At 43.5% G+C, this 21,272-nt stretch overlaps 1 protein-coding gene across 6 annotated transcripts in view; it reads right to left on the reverse strand.

The window, feature by feature from the left end:
* Positions 1 to 11,664: 11,664 nt before the first annotated feature.
* DENND5B (DENN domain containing 5B) overlaps positions 11,665 to 21,272 on the reverse strand; it is a 113,848-nt gene continuing 104,240 nt past the window's right edge. For all 6 annotated transcript variants that reach the window (XM_061345835.1, XM_061345836.1, XM_061345837.1 and 3 more), the window contains 7 exons: positions 19,933 to 20,078; positions 18,121 to 18,239; positions 16,797 to 16,984; positions 15,063 to 15,145; positions 14,771 to 14,897; positions 13,796 to 13,970; positions 11,665 to 12,880 (listed from right to left, as the gene is read on the reverse strand). In XM_061345835.1, the coding sequence (XP_061201819.1) occupies positions 12,697 to 12,880; positions 13,796 to 13,970; positions 14,771 to 14,897; positions 15,063 to 15,145; positions 16,797 to 16,984; positions 18,121 to 18,239; positions 19,933 to 20,078 (1,022 nt within the window). In that variant the 3' untranslated portion in view covers positions 11,665 to 12,696. The remainder of the gene's footprint in view (positions 12,881 to 13,795; positions 13,971 to 14,770; positions 14,898 to 15,062; positions 15,146 to 16,796; positions 16,985 to 18,120; positions 18,240 to 19,932; positions 20,079 to 21,272) is intronic.

The raw sequence follows: 21,272 nt of genomic DNA on the forward strand, positions 1-21,272 counted from the left end.
GTGATCTCTGCCTGCACTATTGCAGCCCTCAGCAGTACTGCAGCACGAGTGGCATGGGGTGCCGTGACAGACTCTTCTTCCCTGCAGCCAGGCCCCTGCCTTCACCAAAGTCTCCAGCTCATGCTCCAAGCAGGGAGTAAGCACCAGCACTTCTCCCGCTGTCTGGGCACCACTTTGATGCCCCTTGCCTTTTTTACCTTAAAAACATTGTGGGAGGGCACTGACTGTCCACCTGCCAGCCTCAGTTCTCCACAAGCCCCAGCCTCATCTATGCCACTACACAGGCTGCCTCTGGGCTGGCGGCCATGTTGATCTCTAGGCTGCACCGTGGGGTTTGCAGCACGGTTCACCTGTGCCACTATAACATGAGATGGCAGGTCCTTGTATCAAAAGGGCAAGGCTTTGTTTCAGTTGGACGGGGTTAGTCAGTGGTTTCTTCAGATTGGTACAGGGCCTGGCCACTGCTAGCTCCTCTCTCTGGGGGCTTGTGGTTCATCAAGGCAATGGCCCCTTTGCTACCCTGAAGGGGTTATGGTTCTGCTTTCTCCCAGGCATTCACAAGGTTCCTGCCATCCCTCCTTAGAATCCCTGCAGGTGTCCACTGGCTTCCTGTGGGTGCTTGCTGAGATGTGCTGGTGGAGCATGCAAGCAAGGCCTCACAAGGCAGCCAGTGGAAAGGCAAATTCTTTGTGCTCCATTTGTAGTTTTGCTCAAAAGGCCCCAGAGCTGCTGCCCCCTGAGCCTGTGTGCTCCTCTCTAATCCTGGCTTCCCCAGCTGTCCTTCTCTTTTGAATGCTGCGCTCCTGCTCTTTTACTATTTATTTTTTGTAAATTGTATTTTGCACCTTCAGTAATGCCCTTCAGTAAAGCCATTCTGCTGCTTTGGCCCCCTTCTCAGCGTGGCAGCTCTGGTCCGATGCCTCCTCAGGGCAGCTGCCAGGGTCAGCCAGGACACAGGATGCTTTAGCTGCAGCAGATTCTCTGGGCAGTACAGGATGGCCAGTCCTTACTTCCTACACTGAGTTAAAAAGCAGGAAAGGTAATCTTTTCTAGCGCAGCTGGATAGACTGCAAATACCAAATATACATCTGAGCATGTTGTAGGGATGAAAGTTTGGCATTGCCCATGCTGAGTCAAGGTTAAAAGCTGCAAACCTAAGAAACCAACAAGAATAAGGCAACATATTCATATGTAACTTTGTACAGATTCCTGTACAGATTTGATAAAAGCAGAACCACCTCTCTACATGTCTCCATGATTTCCGTTTGAGGAATGGGGGTTTAGGATTGCCACACTCCAGCCCATGCTGCTCAGCTGTAGCTCAGCAAGGCTGGAACATGCACTTGGCTTTACACGCTCACATAGTTCCAGAGTTCTCCATTTAGTTATCTTTAAAGTCACTTCCAACTTCTAGCATTGCCACAGCTGGAGAAGAATTACATCAGGCCTGTTTCGTAATGCCTTTATCAAGTGCAGGGAACAACCAGGCTTGTTTTTTGTACGAAGGGTTCATTTTGTGCTTGTACAACTTTGTTCTTGGCTTCACATCCGCATTATGTCCCTTTATTTTACATTATGGCGTATCTTCTGTTGAATGCACATTGTGCATTTAGCCAGAGATACAGGAACTAACACTGTCCTGTCTCATCAAAACTTTTTTCTCCTGCTTTGTTGTGCTTTGCCTATTTTCTTGCTACTTGCGCTAAGAACACAATGCCCACAGAAAAAATAGTGTTTCACTGCATGTACCACACCTTTTGGGTCTGTGCTAACCCTAGAGACAGGCAAAACACAACGTGAAGGTGTTCAGACAGCTTTGGCCTCTGCCAGCTGTTTGTCTTTGTGTATTTTATACGTTTTTAATTGTACACGTGTCTGTTTGTCCCCAGCGTCATTCTTTCCTGAAGAAAGCCTGGCATCACTTGATTTGCAGCCATTCACTTCTTCACAACCAAAATCCTGTTGCATAACGGCCTTTCTGTAACTTTGGTGCTGGTTATACCACAGAACAATGTTTTAATAAATGCTATTTACATTTTTCAGGCTAGCTAGAGGGGGTTTTAGTTTTAATTAGCTGAGTAAGAGAGCCATGAGTGATTGTACAGACACATAAAGAGCTGCTACCGTCATCTCCCAGCTTCTTACCCATGGCTCTTGTGCCAGCATTGCTAAAACAAGGCAAAAATAGTACATTAGGCCCTTGCAGGCAAATATTCTTTGAAAGAGAAGGAGGCAGAATCGATTAAATTGTTGCAGTGTGTATTGTGTCTGGAGCCCTCAATAGTTTTTTCCTTACCTGATGAATTACCTCAGCCAAGGGCAGAAAGTCTCTTTTAGATTTGGGAGGAGTGAAGAGAGTGCAAGCCCTCCTGCCATCCTCCCCCAAGCAGTACATTGGCAAGGGAGAAGTCAGGGAGGTTCTATGGAAACACTGCCTGCTGAGAACCATTTCAATGAACTACAAAGGCTCCTTCCTCCCCCATCTTGCTGCTGCTTCCTTCTCCATCCCTTCCTAACCTTTATTCTCAGCACAAAAGTAAATGAGAACACCCCCTGCTTAAGAAACCTGAAAGGAGCAAAGTCCAAGGGACAGAGGAACATCCTAGAAAGCTCTTTAAGGAGGGACCTCACTGAGTAGCTCAGCCTAGGACATCAACAGGAATCATAGAATCATAGAATAGTTAGGGTTGGAAAGGACCTTAAGCTCATCAAGTTCCAATCCCCCTGCCATGGGCAGGGACACCTCGCTCTAAACCATCTCACCCAAGGCTTTATCCAACCTGGTCTTGAACACTGCCAGGGATGGAGCATTCACAACTTCCCTGAGCAACCTATTCCAGTGCCTCGGCACCCTAACAGGAAAGAATTTCCTCCTTATATCCAACCTAAACTTCCCCTGTTTAAGTTTGAACCCATTACCCCTTGTCCTATCACTACAGTCCCTAGTGAAGAGTCCCTCCCCAGCATCCCTATAGGCCCCCTTCAGATACTGGAAGACTGCTATGAGGTCTCCACGCAGCCTTCCCTTCCGCAGGCTGAACAGCCCCAACTTTCTCAGCCTGTCTTCATACAGGAGGTGCTCCAGTCCCTCGTGGCCCTCCTCTGGACTTGTTCCAACAGTTCCATGTCCTTTTTATGTTGAGGACACCAGAACTGTACACAATACTCCAAGTGAGGTCTCACAAGAGCAGAATAAAGGGGCAGGATCACCTCCTTCGACCTGCTGGTCACACTCCTTTTGATGCAGTCCAGGATACGGTTGGCTTTCTGGGCTGCAAGCGCACACTGAAGCCGGCTCATGTTCATTTTCTCATCGACCAGCACCCCCAAGTCCTTCTCCGCAGGGCTGCTCTGAATCTCTTCTCTGCCCAGCCTGTAGCTGTGCCTGGGATTGCTCCGACCCAGGTGTAGGACCTTGTACTTGTCATGGTTAAACTTCATCAGGTTGGCATCAGCCCACCTCACAAGCGTGTCAAGGTCCCTCTGGATGGCATTCCTTCCCTCCAGCGTATCAACCGAACCACACAGCTTGGTGTCATCGGCAAACTTGCTGAGGGCGCACTCAATCCCACTGTCCATGTCAGCGAGGAAGATGTTAAACAAGGCCGGTCCCAACACCGATCCCTGAGGGACACCACTCGTTACAGGTCTTCAGCCGGACATTGAGCCACTGACCACAATTCTTTGTGTGCCTAGCTTGGATGGCAGTATAACCAGACAAGGCATTAGGCTTGCAGTGCTTGGGAGAACTTGCTAGTAGCCCTGCATCATTTTTTGAATGAAAACAATGCTTTGGATGCTTGCAAGAGCTGATTCTATTGCAAACAGACTTACCTTTCAATGTCAAAGGAAGGCTTTATTTGGCTACAGGCCAAAAGTGGGTAAATGACTGATGCATCCAGGCTCTCTTTGGCCAAGTGCTTCTGGGTAACTACAGCTGGGAGCGGTGGTGGATGGGAGAAAAGGAGCATGCCTATACTGTTGCCTTGTACTGCTAGTTGCTGCTTTACCACGGAGAGAGGAATCTCAGATTTGCCTACAAACATGTTCACTGTTCACTACCAGTGGGCTGGGTAGGATCTATCCAGGACATCTGGCACGCAGTGGCAAGACAATCCATGCTGTTCACAGCTCTACCTGGAATCAGCACTGGCAATCTTCAGATTCAGTCTCCTGCTTGTCAGACACTGTTGCCACTACTCTCTTCCACGATCTTAACCAAAGATCGTAAAGAGATGAACACAAGGCTTTTGAATATCTTCATTAGCACAAGCCTGGCCTCTCACAGAGGTAAACTTTTCTACTTAAAATGCTGCGATCACCTAGAAGCAACCTCTTATGTGTAAGAGTGAGACTGCCTTAAACATTATGAGACGAAAGCAGCAATAGTCACTTTATTATTTTCCCAAGAGAAAGCTTCTTCTCTTCTGTCCACAAACTAGTAGCTTAACAGACCATAGTGCTCATGAATGCCTGTCTAAACTCATTGGTTTTAGGAACTTCCACTGGCTTCAGCAAGCCGTGGTGGATCAGCTTGTATTTGCACTTCCTAGGGCACACATTTCCATTGAAGATCAGCTAGTTCATTCCTCCCTTCTCAGCATTGTGCCAGTTAAACACGAATGACTAAGCCCAGAACAGCTATCCTATTTCTCACTGATCACAGCTACCCACACTACCCCTGTCTAGCACAAATTCCTGCTGACATCCAAAATTCTCTTTTAACAAAGTGAATTAAATAGCTTCTCTGGTCTGCAAGTTTTTCCTAGCTCTCCTGTGTTCCTGTTACCGTGAGTACAAACCTTTTCCACAGCTTTAAGAACATGAAGGCTGGGTAGAGGCATGGGGTGATGCTTCCACTTACGTTCCCTGAATGCAGTTTTTCTGAAAGTCATCTTGGTGGTGGTGGGGGGGGGGAGCTGTCCTGTGCACCCCACCCAGTTTGGGCCAGCTCCGTACTATTTATACAGTCAGGAACCACAGACCATCTGCAAGATGTTTAGATCTCAGGCAAGCCAATAGCCACACTAATTCCAAGCTGATGGATTCATGCTGCGTGGTATGATTTAGAGCACATCCTCTTTATCCCATGGGATAATGACAGTTCAAAAGCTGCATACGTGCAAGCAGGTAAACTGAATTCAGGTGAGAGCATAGAGTGGAAGAAACAGGCTAAGGACACTCAGTGGAAGAGTTCACAGCCATCTCAAGAACAAAAACAGAGTCTTTGGGCTGCCTTCCCAGTTAATTTAAAATTAATTCCATGCCTTAAAAAAAACCCAAACAACAAAACCAAAGCAAACCCCAAACAAACAACAACAAAGATGATTCACATTTGTACTGACTTTTTCTGACTACTGTAGGAAATCTCTTGCTAGAACTTTGTATGTCCTTCACCATGCATTTTCTGGTGTGAGTGATGGTTTATTTGAGCTTGCAATGAGCAGACACAGGTTGTGGGGCAGGGATGGGACAAGATTAACTTGATGTTAATGGAAGAGCTTTGGCCTGAAGATGAAAAGCAGTAGAGAACTGCTCTTGCAAAGCATCTGTTTTTTCTTCCTCCCTTTTGGCAGGGAATTAGTTGCCATCCTCACACAACAGCAAAGCAAGTATTTGTATGCATTTCTGAAGTGCTTAACCACGTTGCAGATATTAACCATAATCACTGTATTGTAGTTAAGTCAGAAGAAAGCCCGTTCTTCTGTCCTAACAATTACAAAACTCTCTAACCATACACAGCTAGACAGACTTACACATACCCACAGCAACACAAATCAACAGGTCTTACCAATGCCTTTAAACTGGAATTAACCACAGATGAGACCTTAGGGTGCTTCTGTCACAGTAACATTGAAGAGCTGCTCTCGGTCACACACCTATGGACTGGATGAGCAGTTTCTAACCCAAAGGCTGAACAGCCTAGATTGGCAAGGTGGAGACTGGCTGAAGCAAAGTCCCACCACTCTGTACCTCAGCTCTCTGGCTGCAAAATGGAACATGCCATAAGCAAATTGCTAAAAGGTCTTGGTGGAAGTCAGGGAGACCCAGAAATGAAGCCACATTTTCTGAACTCTATCCTGTGCCTCTGTAAGACAGATAAGGAACTTACCTTTGTATCTAAATTGTTAATATATTGTAAAAATTACAACTACCTGTGTCCATCATCCTTAGATTTCGCTCTTGTAAACTCTGTGTTTTTTGATGTGTAAAGAACATGCCAATATATCACTTGAATGCCTTTGAAGAAATAAACTCAGCATGGGAGGACAGTGCTGGGGGGGATAATCATAAACATTAATGCTAGCTTAGCCTCTGCAAGCTGCCTCTGCTGGACTTCTCTAGTCATAATTAAAAGCAGCCAAGTGAGGTTTCTCTTTGCAAGGCCTATTGAAGGAGCCCATCTCTCCTCTCCGGCTACAGAACCAGGGCAAGGAAAAAGGCTTCCCCAGGCTAACACCAGGCTTTATGAAATCCTCTTGTTGAAAGCAGGAGGAGGCAAGGATTGCACAGCATCAAAACTAACATCTGGCTGCTACTGAGGAAGGAGTTTATTTTAGTTTAGGCTTGTGTCACCTGGCTGTGGGAGTGGGAGAGAATCTGGCACCGAATATACTGTGTGAAGATTGGGATGCCTCTTGCATTCTCCATGCCTGCCTCTCGCTGGGAGAATAGATGCCCTGTGGTAAGCGTTTGAGCTCCTTGGGAATTACATCTGCTGTACAGTGCTGCCAAACACACTTTGCAAATAAAACTCAATTGTTTGCTTGGCACATTCACTTGTGGGTGAACAGACCACTCTACGATTGACCCATTTTAACTTGATGCTCTGGCCAAGTCTAAAAGTAAACGGATCATTCAGAGAATATAAAATTAACAGGTCTGTATTGGCCAAAGGACTGTTATTTTCCACAAAGAGAAAGAATTGTGATGGCTATCTTCTATGTTTACCCGTTGAGCAAGACATATAGACTTGCATGAGACTTAAGGTAACCTCTACAAGTAAGAGGAAGAGTATCTTACAGATTATGACTCAGAGCACCTGGTATGAACACTTGAGTCTTTCTGATATATTTGACGATTATTTGACATTTATGGATCCTACTGAGTTACTTCTTGAATGATAACAAGATTGTCACCAGATCACACAGCAATGAGGTCCTTTACAGCAGCATCTTATGATAAATATGGCCTGGGTAAGGATCAGGAAGCTTTTGGCTGTGTTTCCTCCTGCTTCCTTTCTTCGAGACAAAGGTGGGTTTGGTTAAAGGAGAAAATAATTTGTCTGGTCACATACTCTTCTGAGAGAAGTAGTTCTTTCAGAGGAGCCGAGACGCCCTGTGAGGTCTGCAGGGAATACAGATGGGCCTGTTACAGTGTCAAGCCTTCTTGCAGATCTACAGCTTTCCACTGACAAATCAGCTCTGCAGTGGCTTCAGCAGACAGTTTACTTTAACCAGCCATGAGATAGCAGACCCATACAGAAATTTTCCCATTCCCTTCACATCATGTGCTGAGCTCAAACCAGCTTATAGTGTCTGATGGAACAGCACAAGAGAAAACAGGAACGTCAGCAATTAAACGCTCCCTGACTGCAATCACAGGAGCCTCAATCCCTGAGCTGATGGGGTGACAGACAGGGAAGCAGCTCTGCTCTTAACCTGAGCGTAATTTGTTCCAACAAACTCACCTGAAATGCTGGAAAGGAACAAACTAGATGGGTGAGTTATCTCAACTTCGACCCGTGCAACTTTTCTCAGTTTTATTCTACTTACCCTTTGCAGAAAACATTGTAGTGTTCCCAGACCGCATTAATGACAGTGAAGTGGAGAGGAAGTTATTTGCACTTCCTCATCTGGACAAGTTCAGTCCTGCTTTACTTCAAGTACTTACTGCCTTTAAGATGCCAGATCCCACTATCTCGAATTTACATACCGAAGCCTAACGCATTAAGTAAGGAGGTGTGCTACATGTGGCCACTCCTTCTATTGAAATTTGACCACAAGCAGCTCTATGGATTTTATTCACATTTATGGGATCCTATAGTTTTGCTGCTACACTGTTGCTAAACATCAGCATCATGAAATTACATATTTCAGGTTTCCCACATACATGGTCCCAGACTCTGAGACTTTCAGTCCTCTCTTAAGATTCTCTGCCTTTTCAAAACCAAGAGTTAAAATGAATGAACAGACATGGCCCACTTCACACACACATACAAGGAACTGTATTTCAACAGTGCTGGTTTCAAAAATTCTCATATTTTTGCCAATTCCAGCAGAACTAGAGCATGGGGAGGATTTCTGAAAATCCAGTCCATCTTAGAAAAACCTTTAATTACCAAGCAGGGCATTTCACTACCATTCTTTTGCACCTTTTTGTTGCAGGCACCCATCTCTTCTCTATCAACCTTTCTTCTTATGCGACATGCCAACTGACAGGCTGGAAGGCATGAGTTTCACTCCAGCTTTTTAACCCTGAGTTTAAATATCAGAGCAACTCATGTCAAGAGAGGAAAGAGACCCTCAGCTGCAGTTAATCTCACACTTCCCATTTGGCTGCCAATAGGATCCCACCCCCTTCTCTCCACTCTTCCCCGTGCAGATACGAGGGGAGAGCAACCCAGGCTGCCTAGCAAATGCCACCCTGGAAAGAGCTAAACTTCACTGCAATCCCAATTCTTCCCTTTGATCTGCCACACTTCCCACCTAAGCCTTGAAAATGGAGGGCTGGTGAGGCTTGGCACAGTCAGACTTTGTGTTGGGGGGGCAGAAGGGCAGACCCTCACACTCCCTTTCCCCTTCTTCGCTTCAGCAAGTTCCCACTGGCAGGAGCCTCAGTTCAGCTCTTCAGTTTGAGAATCAAACCTCTCAGTTCATCTGCAAGGAGAAAATGACACCAACCGTTATTCTCACAGTTTTATTTGTAAAGGACATAGCATGAAAAGCTGTATTTCAATGTACTTCAAAACCTGAAAAACTCATGTTGTCAGTTTGGGGTATGTATGTTAAAGTGCTTGATATAACAATACTTTTACTCATGTCGTCCTGAAAATTATCCAGTTCTTATTCAGTTAGTAATAATGTAAAGACAAAATATACTTAATGGAGACATGTAAGGATCATTTTAAGCTATACAGGGCACATTTGTACATTTCAAGTGTAACATACAATATTTCCCCTTAAGATGCGCACCTTCACTTGACTGAAAGGAGGAATTTTCTCAAATATGCCGTTGCGCAACCATTTTAAAAAGACATTTTTGAACAATGATATCTAATTACACAAACCAACTTGGAATAAACATGAGTAGATTTCTCACTAAACAGTAAAATTTCATTCATTTTAGAGAATTATAAATACGTATTTTGTACACAGTGAGGCATTTGATTCTCTGACTCCCTCAAGTTATCACGCTGTATGTTAGTATAACAGGACGATGCAAACTCAGACACCTGCGGATGGGTATTGGATAGGATTTTTTCTTCTTTAAAAAAAAGCAGACACCAGAGAGCTTTGGTCTTTTCCAAGTTTCCCTTTCTCAACCACAGAAGGTGCTTTAACACTGAAGTAAAAACTGTTAGCTTAGAAGAATCCTGATGGGTTTCTCACCATCCTAGTGGGTAGAATGATATCTATAAACCTTAGAGAAGAAAACTCATGGTTTCCAAGAAACAAAAGTGGTCTACTAAGGAAAAAAATACAGGGTAGAATAAAAATTCACTACAAAGAATCGTACTTCCGAAGTTGTCAAATAAGAAATCTTCCAGGAATCTGAGGCACTCAGCTCTGCCCCTTTCAACATAACTTAGGGTGTTTTATTGCCTACAGGGAAATATTAGACATACATAATTTTTGTTGTAAATGATGTGAAACCTGACAAAACCAAACAAGTCAACACTTGCTGAAAAAGCCAATGTGAAGTTGTGTTAAAGTGCTAAAGGTTCCTTAATGTAGCTTGAAAGGGGGGAAGGTCCTGTTTTGAATTCGAAAATTTCTCAGGTTTTGACTTGTTTTAACTTAAGAAACACTTTATTTAGTTATTTCCCTTTTCTCTGTGTGTGGTTTATTCATCTATGCTTGACCTTTAGAGGTGTCTGTATTTCTACTTTATCCTGCTTGCACTTAAATTGAATCATGTTGGATGACTGTTACAACTGCTGAAGTCATGAACAGTCTTTGGAGAAGTATGCAGCAGTGTACTTTTGAGAAGTATCCAGCTAGCAAATGCAGATGATGCTGCAAAGAAATCCAAGGACTAAAGAGGTTGTTATTTCAGTAAAATGAAAGTCACTTAGACTGGTTTGGGCTTGAAAAAAATCATGTATAGCAGTAATTAGACATAAAAGGCCTGAGTTGCAATAGAAATCAAAACATCCTAAATAGTCATTACCAAATAATGCCGCCACATGGTTTCTGGTGCTAAATGTGTAATTTATTGATAGAGTTAACTATTAGGGACACATTTCCAGTTGCTGCTGAAGGGTTGTCGTGTATTTTCTACTGACTTTAAGCAGAATTGCCTGGCCACACTGAAAAGCCTCACCCCTCAAATTTCACATTTCTGGAAATGCAAGAGAGATGTCGCACATCCGTGGGCTCTGGCTTCTAACTCATGACACCATTCACAGCCTTTATGTTAGTTACTCACACCCACGGCAGTGACATGGCAGTGCTGCCTACAGTATTTGGGATGAGTTTAGTCAGTTTAAGGAAGTACAAGCCCAGGTGGAAAGAACGGTTATTAAAAAGTGGAACCCTCATAAAAGTCAATGACTCCCTGACAGTGTTGTTTTTCTTCTTTCTTAAAAATAAAAAACCCTTCTTAGCATAAAACTCTCCCTGTTAATGAAATAAAGTCACATGAAGAGTTTTCTTCTGGCTGGGAATATGACGTGAAACTTTTACACTAAAGCAAGTGTTGTAAGAACTGGACAGCAGAAGGACCACAGGAAAACAGAGAAGCTTGGCAAAAGGCAGGGGAGAAAGCAAACCCTAATTTTCTTCCTCTTTCCTTTTTCTTAGCTCTTATTCTTCTCTCCACCACGTGCAAACCATATCAAGACCTGCTACAGCCCACCATTCCCCTCCTAATGCCACTTGAGAGCACAGCACAAGGCAATAACCAGTTAGGGCCTTTCCCAGTCCACAGCTGACAGTGAGACAACCACAGAAATCCACTGACAAAATGGGAATAAACAAGTCAAACAAACACCTATATTTAAACTAACCTCCAAAACCTAAAACCAGATGAAGCCAACTATGCCCTCAGATCCTTTCAACTCCTATCCACAAGACAGAAAACATACTCTGCATTTGCTGCATGGTATCCTCAAGATAATTTTAATGTAATCTCTTGTTAAATTTTTAGCATACAAGATTTCAGTTGATCCCAGTTCCTCTTCAAGAGCTGTATCTATATATACACACTGTATTAGTAACACTGGAAAGAGTGTAGGAGAAAAGCCACAAAATACAAAAGTAAGATTCTTTTTTTCCCTCCTTTTGCTTTCTTCCCCCTCACTACCTTTTTTTTGTTGTTGTTGTTGTTTTTAGATAATCTAGGGGAAAAAAAAGCAAAAAAGAAAAAGGGTATCACTCAAAGATCCCTGTACTTCCTAGGAACACTTATTCTGTGGGATAAAGGAAGACTCATAATCTGCCAGCATTTCAAAACCAGCTGATACAGTTCAGTAGCACAGCAACATCCGTGTTTGCAGCTCTACAGCAATGATTCCTCTCAAGTACAGCAAGAATTTGGTATGAACCAAATTCCTCAACATGGGGAAAAAAAAGTCATCCACAACACAAACTGGCTGAGGGCGAGGGGGAATCATCAGAACATCTAGATAGGCAAGGGATACATCAAGCGAGTCAAGCAAGCCATTGTTCCCCATCTCAGGCTGCAGCAGCACCCCTTACACAGGTCTCTCATACTCTCAGGCTCTGAGGCTGATAGCAGTCCTCCTCACCAGTGTTTAAGCATTTCAACACTTGTCTCCCTTTTTGGAGATCAACAGAAGTGACACATAAAACCTAACAGAAAAAAACATGACGACTCACAACTTCCATGCACGGAATGGCTTGAGTCTTTGAACAAACAAAGACCTAAGAGAGCCCATGTACAGTAGGGTAAGACAGCATATATGCTTACAACATTTCCAAGAGTGAGACAATCACAATGGCTACATAAGGATATTTGCTGTATTAATTTGCAATACCCGAAAAAAGCCCTGCTGAGTTTGCGCTGTATTTACACATTGATTGGCTTCTTCCTTGCAAGCAAGTAGTGGCATCCCTTCTCACCTCGGTCCTTCCCTCCCCCCGGTCCTTCCCTCCCCTCAGTCCTTCCCTGGGTTTAAGCTACTCAGTCAGAACAAGAACATTCAGTCTAAGAAAAATTTCTTAGAGCAGTATAATTTCTTAAAGAAGATAGCATATTTACACACATCTAACACATGAAAATACTCTATTTTATACTAAATTTCTGTTTCAAATAAACTACAATACTGCATCTTAGCTTTCTGCAGCTTTAGAGGACAGTCCCCATCAGGCACAAACTGGGCTTCCCACTCCCATTTCAACTGGCAGCTTTGCCTTACAGTGGTGCACTACCATCGTGTTCAAGTCCTGACAGGTCTCCAATTGTGGTTTGCTTGCTTGGGAAAGGAATAATGAAGTTCTCAGCAAAGCCATGCTAAACATCCACTCCTTTAATGAGAGATCCTTCTAGGATGATATTGAAATCTTGCAATGTCTGTAGGACTCGAATAAGGGAGTTGACAGTCATGCGGTCCCGTAGGAGAGCATTCTCCTCATACATCCTTGTAATGGGCGGACACTCTGCCAGCAATGGGATCCACTGAGACAGCAAGTGGTCCCTGCAAAGAGGATGAAGAGAATTTTTTTAGCACCAAGTAAACAGATCTCAAACAGAAATTCTCCAAGCACACAATTCAGAATATGCAGGCTTTTTTTGACGGTAATACATGTTGTTTCCACATAGAAGCTTCCTTTGTAATCATAACCCTTGATTTTGTTAATAAAACACAGGGAGCTGAACATACATATAGGAATACAAGTATACTGAATGAATATACATGTATATTAAATGAATAATGGATGAATATACATGTAGGAACACATGTATACTTGTATAGCTGAGCATACTGTAGGAATGAAGATAGAAGAATATCAGCAGAACTGGATAGTTGATTTTGGAAGAATTCAGCAACATTGTCAGATCGGGAAGTGAGAAAATAAAGCTCATGCAAAACCAATAGACTGTTTTCCAACTGATTTTCCACATACCCAGACAGACAGGACAAAAATGGTACTTATTTCTAGACATACCAACTTCCACCATCCAAAATATAACCAAGCCCCACCTCCCTCCCCAAGTGCAAGACAGAAAGCAAGGAAAGACTGAACTAGAATAGTTTCGTCAAAATTGTAACAGACATCCCATTTTCATAGGCAAAGTGATTTAATGAGGCTTTAGAAATGCACCAGCTCTTGCAAGGGAACTTTGCATTCACATAGCCATCACTTCATCAAAAATACAGTTTCAAGACAGACTTCATACCTATGACTGTCAAGCTAACAGAGCTCAAAACATTTTTAGCAGTTTAGACATTCCAATTTTTCACGTAGTACTAAAGCAGCTTTAATAGCTACTGGGTAATAGATGGGTATGAGATGTCTTAAAATGGAAAACTAAAGGTAATAACAATGGTGCAAAAATATTCTTGTAGTCTAATGCAAGAGGACACATATCTCAAAGAGCAATTAGGTACCTTGTCCCCAGGCAAACCAGAATCTGGAATTTGCCATCCTTTCCAATGTTTCTGGGAGCAGTATTGATGGCATTCACATAATGACAGAAGGTTTTGCATGAAGATCTCTGAAGCAAAAGGGCCTCCTCATTATCTCCAATCTGGTCACTGGTTTCAAAATAAGCAACAGCTTTCTCTGTGATAGGGAGAAAATCAGAACCCAGTGAGATGTAACTTCATTGAGACATAGAATTACACAAGGGAATCCTTAGAAGAACAACTTGTTGAGAGCTAGTACACAGTTTATATACAGATTCCTCACTCTCAAGAATATAGGTAGGTGGTGATCTCCACCTTTGCTACATAGCAGCAGTCAGCGAACTGGTTGATGTCTAATACAGTTAGGTAACATCAGTGAGTTGCACCAGAGTACCTGTCAGTGGTTTCGTTCTGAATGATACCATCAGCTTTGATTTTTCATCTTTTCTGAGTAAGCACTTACCCTCAGGCTAAGTATCTCAACTTGTATGTTTTAAGGGAGTAAGTACATCTTAAATTACCACAATGTAGGCATACAGATAAGCATCACAGAAGACCAATGTAGTGATTAGGAGAGTTCTCACAAACAACTACAAATATAAACCTTTGCCTCCCTGCCCTTTCCTATGTCTTCCCCTAACACCAATTGCTACTCTACCCCAACCTCCAGCTGCCCTTCTTTCTGGGCAGAAAATCCCCTGTTTGAACATTCAGTTATGAATAAATGACTAGAATTTGAAGTGCTCTTAAAGTTCTGCCCAGATTCACATTCATCCCTTATACAGAGCTTAGTATTTCTCATCTTCTATCTTGTTTCTCATTGACTTCAAGCAACCTGGAACAGGTGCCAGGCAGGAACAAATGGCACCTTAGCTCATGAGAACCCAAGATCTGTATGTGAGTAGTCATTTTGCACTTATCTTTCTTCTTCTGCCTCCAAATCACATACCACCTTACCTATGAAATCCCAGATGAAGACATTCTTATGAAAAATGCGAGCAGATTTGAATCCATGGTGAAAGACCTGCTCCAGTGCTGCAACCAGGCCATTCTCTCCACACAGCAGAATGGTAAGGCTCCCTCTCTGTGAGGATGGGAGAGTCTGTGAGTACAACTTGTCTTGTTTGCATGCCAGAACCTTCAAATTTAAAGGTTAATAGTCTCTACTAGTACTTCAGTTCCATTTCTCATTATAAAAATATTTACATGGATTGTAGGTTCCAGGCAAGTAATGAAAAATAGGAAGTACCTCTTTCTCTGGCTTGTGAAAGTGCTTCACAATATTGTTCACAGCTTCCCCAATTCCCTCTTGGATCTGTCCCGCATTAGGTTCTGTGAAATGATGGAGAGCATACTAGCTGAAGATACCAACTTTAAAACATTCATCAAACTCTCATGATGACATAGCTTGAACTGCAGGAATTATTCTGTGTCTTTAACAGAGTTCAGGCAATCATTTGTCTTGTGTAATCCTGAGCCTTATTACAAGCAACTGATGAGCAACCCTGGAATGGTCAAATAAATTGCCTTACTTAAAAATGCACAACCCAAGGATCTGGCTTGATAAATATTTTGTTTGAGTTAATCAATTCTTTCTCATTACATAGAGTACAGCAACCCTCACATGAGGAGATGTGGGCTGAAAGGCTGTAGCCCAGTCATTTGGCTCACTTCTACATGACAGAGGTCAGAAAACCCAGCACTCATTAATTCCTGACTGGAACCCACAATGTTTTATTGAGCCCCAAAAAGTATCTGGACACATCTCTGGTTGTTGTACCAGTGTGAGGGGCCACAGGGAGAGAATATTCCTTATTAATAGTGCCAAGAATAAGTTATCTTCTGTGTTAAAATGTATGCCATATTCCTACCCTGAATCTGTTTAGCTGTATGCTTCTACTATTGAATCATGCTATGCTTCCACCTGCAACCATCTCATCTTCCTGTGCTGAAAATTACCTACCTGCAGAAAATTATCCAGTCCCTCATTCACTTTCTTATTAGAACAGACTGAACTTTTAAACTTCATTTTAAGCAGATGTTTGCCAGATTTTCATGGTCCTTCTAAGAGTCCCTTCTTATTTTCCAGACATATGTAGGTTGCTATTAGCTTGCCTTACAATTGTTATTCTGGAAGCATGGAGTATTTCAGCATCATTTTAGTACATCAGGACCTCCACATTCTTTGGCAGGTCTAATACAGAGCCTCATTTAGCTTTCAAGACAAATGAATTACTGGGTCTCAGTGTTCTCAGACCTAAGGAAATGCTCTGGTGCCCAATTCTCTAGCTAATATGGACTCATGTGAAAAGCTGCAGTGGCCCTGTGGTGGCTTCTAGATTCTGCATTGCTCTTGAAGGCTACTCTTTCCTAGCCTGACTTTTCAGCAGTCATGTCCTCTAGGTTTACAGGAGCTGGACAGATTTATGAACAGGATCTATGCTGTGCTCATCAGTTCGCTTTACTGGAGAATGCCTCACATGGCCCTTATAGTCCCATGCCCTGCAGTAGGGAGCAGCAGTCACTCATAAAAGCTAATTTTAGGAATGCAAAATTGATGTCCCCCAGGGTCCCCCTAAAGATGTGCTCCTCTAGAAGGCAGTTCACAGTATCCATATCAAATTCTGACCTGCCCTTGAGAGAGGACTGTCTTCCCACTGACTGCAAAGTGAGCTGGGAAGCTGAGCAGCATCAGCTACTGCAAATTCTGCTGCCTCCTCCTCCCTCATCTCACATCTCCGTGCTCCAAGGAAAGAGATTATTATCTCTCAACTGTCAAATGGGGAACACTGAAAAAGGCAGCGTGTGCAGCCACAGAACAAGCTGCAGACTCACAAACTGGGGCAGGAAAAACTCATCAGCTTGCAGCTATTCCTCTGCACCAAGCCTCTTTTTAATAGGAGCAACCCTGTTCACAACAGCTTTATTTCTCAGCCATTGTTACCCCCTTGTCTAGGCACAAGGGAGAAAAGAAAGGACTCACTGTTGTTCTTCCCTGTGAGGGAAGTGATGCTAAGCCGTCGAGCTGTGGTAGGAGATTTCTGCTGTGGTGGGGTACGGCACTGCTTTCCCAGCTCTTCATCAGATGTGGAGGACACCAGCTCTCCAATGAGTATTCGCTCCAGGCTGCCATCATCAACACCTTTCCCCAGCCATCTCCCACAGGGAAACCTGCCACACACACCCAAGACAAGGACAGGTCAGCCATGCAAGCACTCTAGCTTCATCCAAAGCTAGAGGCACAGCTAGCACCCAATGAACACTGCTAACAGGCAGGAAATATGTTGTACTTTTCACAAACCAGAGCTCAACAGGCAGCATTCCCTGCAGAGCCAATCATCCTTAGGAAAAGGGAAATATGCAAAGCGTGCGTGAAAGCCCAGCACAACAAAGTGTTACACGTATATTTTATGGTCCACATCTTGATTTCTGCCAGGTTCTTTTTGACTTGAAACCAGAACTGATATTCTGCCTTTAAAAATACTGTCATGATTAACAACTAAATTCCCTCACAGAGTTCCCACCCAGTTGAAGCTGTGACATCTCCTCATACTCAAATCTCATACAGCACATTCTACTGCTGTATGTTTTGACCCAATCCACATTCCTAATGAAAGCCATGAACATGTCCATACCCCCAGTCCTTGTACCCAGTTTCCTTGTACTTTCCCCCTGTGGCCAACCCTGAGCTCATCTTTCTTAATCATAGTTTTCCAAATCTACATTTAGATAAAAAACCTAAGTCTGCTTAGCCAGATGCTTTGTAACACCAGTGGTGCATTAGGAGATCATTTCAATCAATACAAGAGGTATGAACTCAACAGAAGATTAAGAAATCATCAAACCCTTTTATTTTCTTGCAATCTGATTTTCTGTACATCTGTACAGTACTTAGACATTTGAATATCTTTAAAATGAAAAAGACATAAAAGAATTGCCCTGAACTATAAATCCAGCTCTTGGGGGTTTAAAGAGTTCATCTGTGCACAATTTACCACACTACTTTAAATCGAGAGATTTAATTATTAGACACAAGCATATGAATCACTTCAACAGTATCCATACTGTCTGTCCTGTCTCAGAAAGATGCAAAGAAAATCAAATCCTACATTCATGTCTCAGTCAGATTATTTGACTTCGACTAGGGTTTCTGAAATGAGAGAACTGGGGTAGGGGAGACCAGCCCAACCTTACCAGGTACCCAAATCAGCCCACAGTGCTCCGTCAACCGACGAAAAACCTCCTTGCTTTCTCTAGATTTAACAAGTAAGAATTTCAGACAAAGAAAATTAAAACTTGATGCTTACTTGTACGTGTGTCCTGTTATTTCATTTCTGACCATGACACAATCAACCAGCCACTTGGCCAGTAGCCCTGAGTTGTCATGACCAATCTGAACGGTCGTCAGCTTCCCTAAGTTCTGGCACTGAAATGAATAACAGTTTTCACTTAATTTAAAAAACAACAGACCACATCCCCACCACCACCACATGCACACATATGGTCTCAAATTTATGTTTTTATTCAGTTTCCTTTGATCTATACAGCGAGTATTTTCAACCAAACATGCAAAGCATTTTGAAAAGCAGAATAATTAAAGCAGGAGAAAAGAAATAACCTGAAATAAAAGCATTAAAAGCTTGTGAAGAAGTTACATTCTTTGTTGTGAACACTCACTGACTATTTCTGAGTATTAATTACACATTTCTGAGCTAAGGTGACAAAAAGGCGTGCTTTTGTGCAAGAAATAGATATTTACTATAAACAGCTTTTCAAAAGTTCATTTGGAGCATCCTAACCTTCACTTGACTCACTCTACACTATGAAGCAGTCCCTAGATCCTCTATTATTTTCAAAGATTGATTTGATTATTGTTGGACAAGATGAAAATCACTAACATGAGACTCTTATCGTAAAGATACAGAACAAGGAAAACAAGGGACTGTGAATTCCAGTGCAAGATGTAATTGTACCTGTGGCTGGCAGCGACATCTATTAACATAACCTAAACATTTCCCTTTCAAGACCTTGGTTTTCGTTGCTTCTAACACTGCCAAACAAGCAGCTTGGGCTGGCATTTTCCATAGTGGGTGGCTGTTCAAGTTGATATTTTAGGAAAACTTCAGCCAAAGGAATAATCCAGAATAGTCTTGGTATGGTCCTTAGAAATGTCTAAATGTCATTTTGCTTGGTACAAGCCTGAGGATCTTTTCTATGAAATACTGGTATCTGAGAGGCAGCTATTGTATCAGGAAAATATCCTCTCCCTGTCAAAATCTACCTCTATTTGGCAAGAGGTTTTCTTTTTACTATTGTTGAAGAACAGTCTGCATATGCTCAATGGACACAACCTTAATTTTAGTAGCAAATTTTCTTAAAAAAAGTCAATCCTTACTGGATATCGTACAGCCTGGAGCTGCAGGAGCCTGACAGGGCTTTCCCTGCAATTCCCAGTACCAGCTGCTTTGGGTGGCACTAAGCCAACCTGTAATTGATGGGTGGGAAAGCAGAAGGGAATGCTGGATAGTTAAATGCAGAGAAAACCACAGCAAGCATGGAGAAGCCCATGGTGATGGTGGGTAGGTCTGTGGCTTGAGGGGGTAGCACCTGAGGCCAGGAAGTTGAAAAACTCAGGGGTTAAATGAGCTGGTTGGAAGGAAAGCAGCAATGCTGGATAAGGAGGAAAAGAAATTTGGGACTCATCAGAGGTAGAAAGGGACCTGGGTGATGCTTAACTGGGAAGACGCATTGAAAGAGGGTAAAAGCAGCTTGCGAGGGAAAGGCGGAGTCAGAAATGAATGCTGAAAGGGAAAACTGGGCAAGGAAATGTGGAAGGGAATGAGATATAGAAATATATTGGCTAGGTGAGAAGAGGAGGCCTGGGCTGGGGCAAGGAGAGCAGTGAAGCCTGTAGTTAAAAGTGTATGCTCGACTTTCATCTAGCAGAGGAGGGGCAGGCAGTGCTGTTAGCCTGTACGTACCTGTATGTACAGCAACCCTGAAAACCTGGACAGCATCTGAAATGCTGTGATCTTAAGAAAATAAACTCTCAGCAAATCAACACTTATTTGGAAGCATGTTTTAAATCAAAAAGTAAAATGCAAAGAGTGAGCACTCACCTCAAATGTCATTTCTAGGTGGTTTTTAGGAATCTGCATTACACCTGTATCTCCTAGTTCCCCTGATACACATATCCATGGATTTGACGTGGTTATTGCATTGCTCAGTTTTTTGATGGGAATTATCACTGACCTGTAAGGGATCACTAAGAACAGAATGGGGGAAATAAGTTATCCTTGAACTTTTTCCCTCCTGCAGTAAACACGATTTCTGGAGTAAACCACATCTCTTGCAAAATCATGGAACAGTTTGGGTTGGAAGGGACCTTAAGATCATCTAGTTGCAAACCCCCTGCCCTGGGCAGGGACACCTTCCAGTAGACCATGTCACCCAAGGTCCCACCCAACCTGGCCTTGAACGCTGCCAAGAATGGAGCATTCATCACTTCTCCGGGCAACCCATTCCAGTGCCTCACCACCCTCACAGTAAAGAACTTCCTTATATCTAACCTGAACTTCCTCTGTTTAAGTCTGAACCCATTATCCCTTGTTCTATCACTACAGTCTCTAATGAAGAGTCCTTGTAGTTCAGATGCTGGAAGGCTGCTCTGAGGTCTCCATGCAGCTTTCTCTTCTCCAGCCTCTCCCTTGAAGGTTAAAGTCTTGTCCTATGCCTCAGCAGCCTGTCGAGGAGCACTCCTCCCACAGGGGCCGAGCTAAGCACGCAGAGTGCGTCTCACCGAGGGTCACAGCAGCAGCCGCAGTACAGTCGGAGCAGCGGCTCTGCAGCCCGGCTCTTGGGGAGCTCCCACCGGCATCGTTACCGCGGACAGCCCCAGCGAGGGGCCTGGTGCCGCCGCACGGTGGAGCTGCAGCCTCGCAGCAGAACCGGCCTCCCTCTGCGGAGAGTCTGGCCGGTGCAAGGAGCGACCGGCCGCAGGCTGAAGGGCTAACGCGTAAACCCGGCTGCGGCGGGGCCCGGCGGGCGAAGGGAAAGGTTATGGGGGGAAGAGGAACGTCAGAGATGCCGGCATGGCTGGCAACCGCACAGCTGAAGCCTCCAGCCTTATCTGTCTCCGTGGACATCCACCCATTCAAAAACATCATCACCACTGTTGTAATACGTACATGTGTATGGCTGCCTCATCCCTGGCAGTGTTCAAAGCCAGGCTGGATGGGGCTTTGAGCGACCTGGTCTAGTGGAAGGTGTCCCTGCCCATGGCAGGGGGGGTTGGAACTGGATGAGCTTTAAGATCCCTTCCAACTCAAACCATTCTGTGACTATGATTTTGTTAACTCTATGATTTTATGCTGCTGCTTCTTGTTATTATAAAAAAAAAATAATTTGCTTTTAAATCTGCACGACCCATAACATTCTCAAGACAGGGCCAAGCCACCCC

The sequence above is a fragment of the Neopsephotus bourkii genome, unplaced genomic scaffold (assembly GCF_033783945.1).
Source record: "Neopsephotus bourkii isolate Nb327-2 ecotype Australia unplaced genomic scaffold, CSIRO-AGI_Nbou_v1 NB_244, whole genome shotgun sequence".
Taxonomy (NCBI): Eukaryota; Metazoa; Chordata; class Aves; order Psittaciformes; family Psittacidae; genus Neopsephotus; species Neopsephotus bourkii.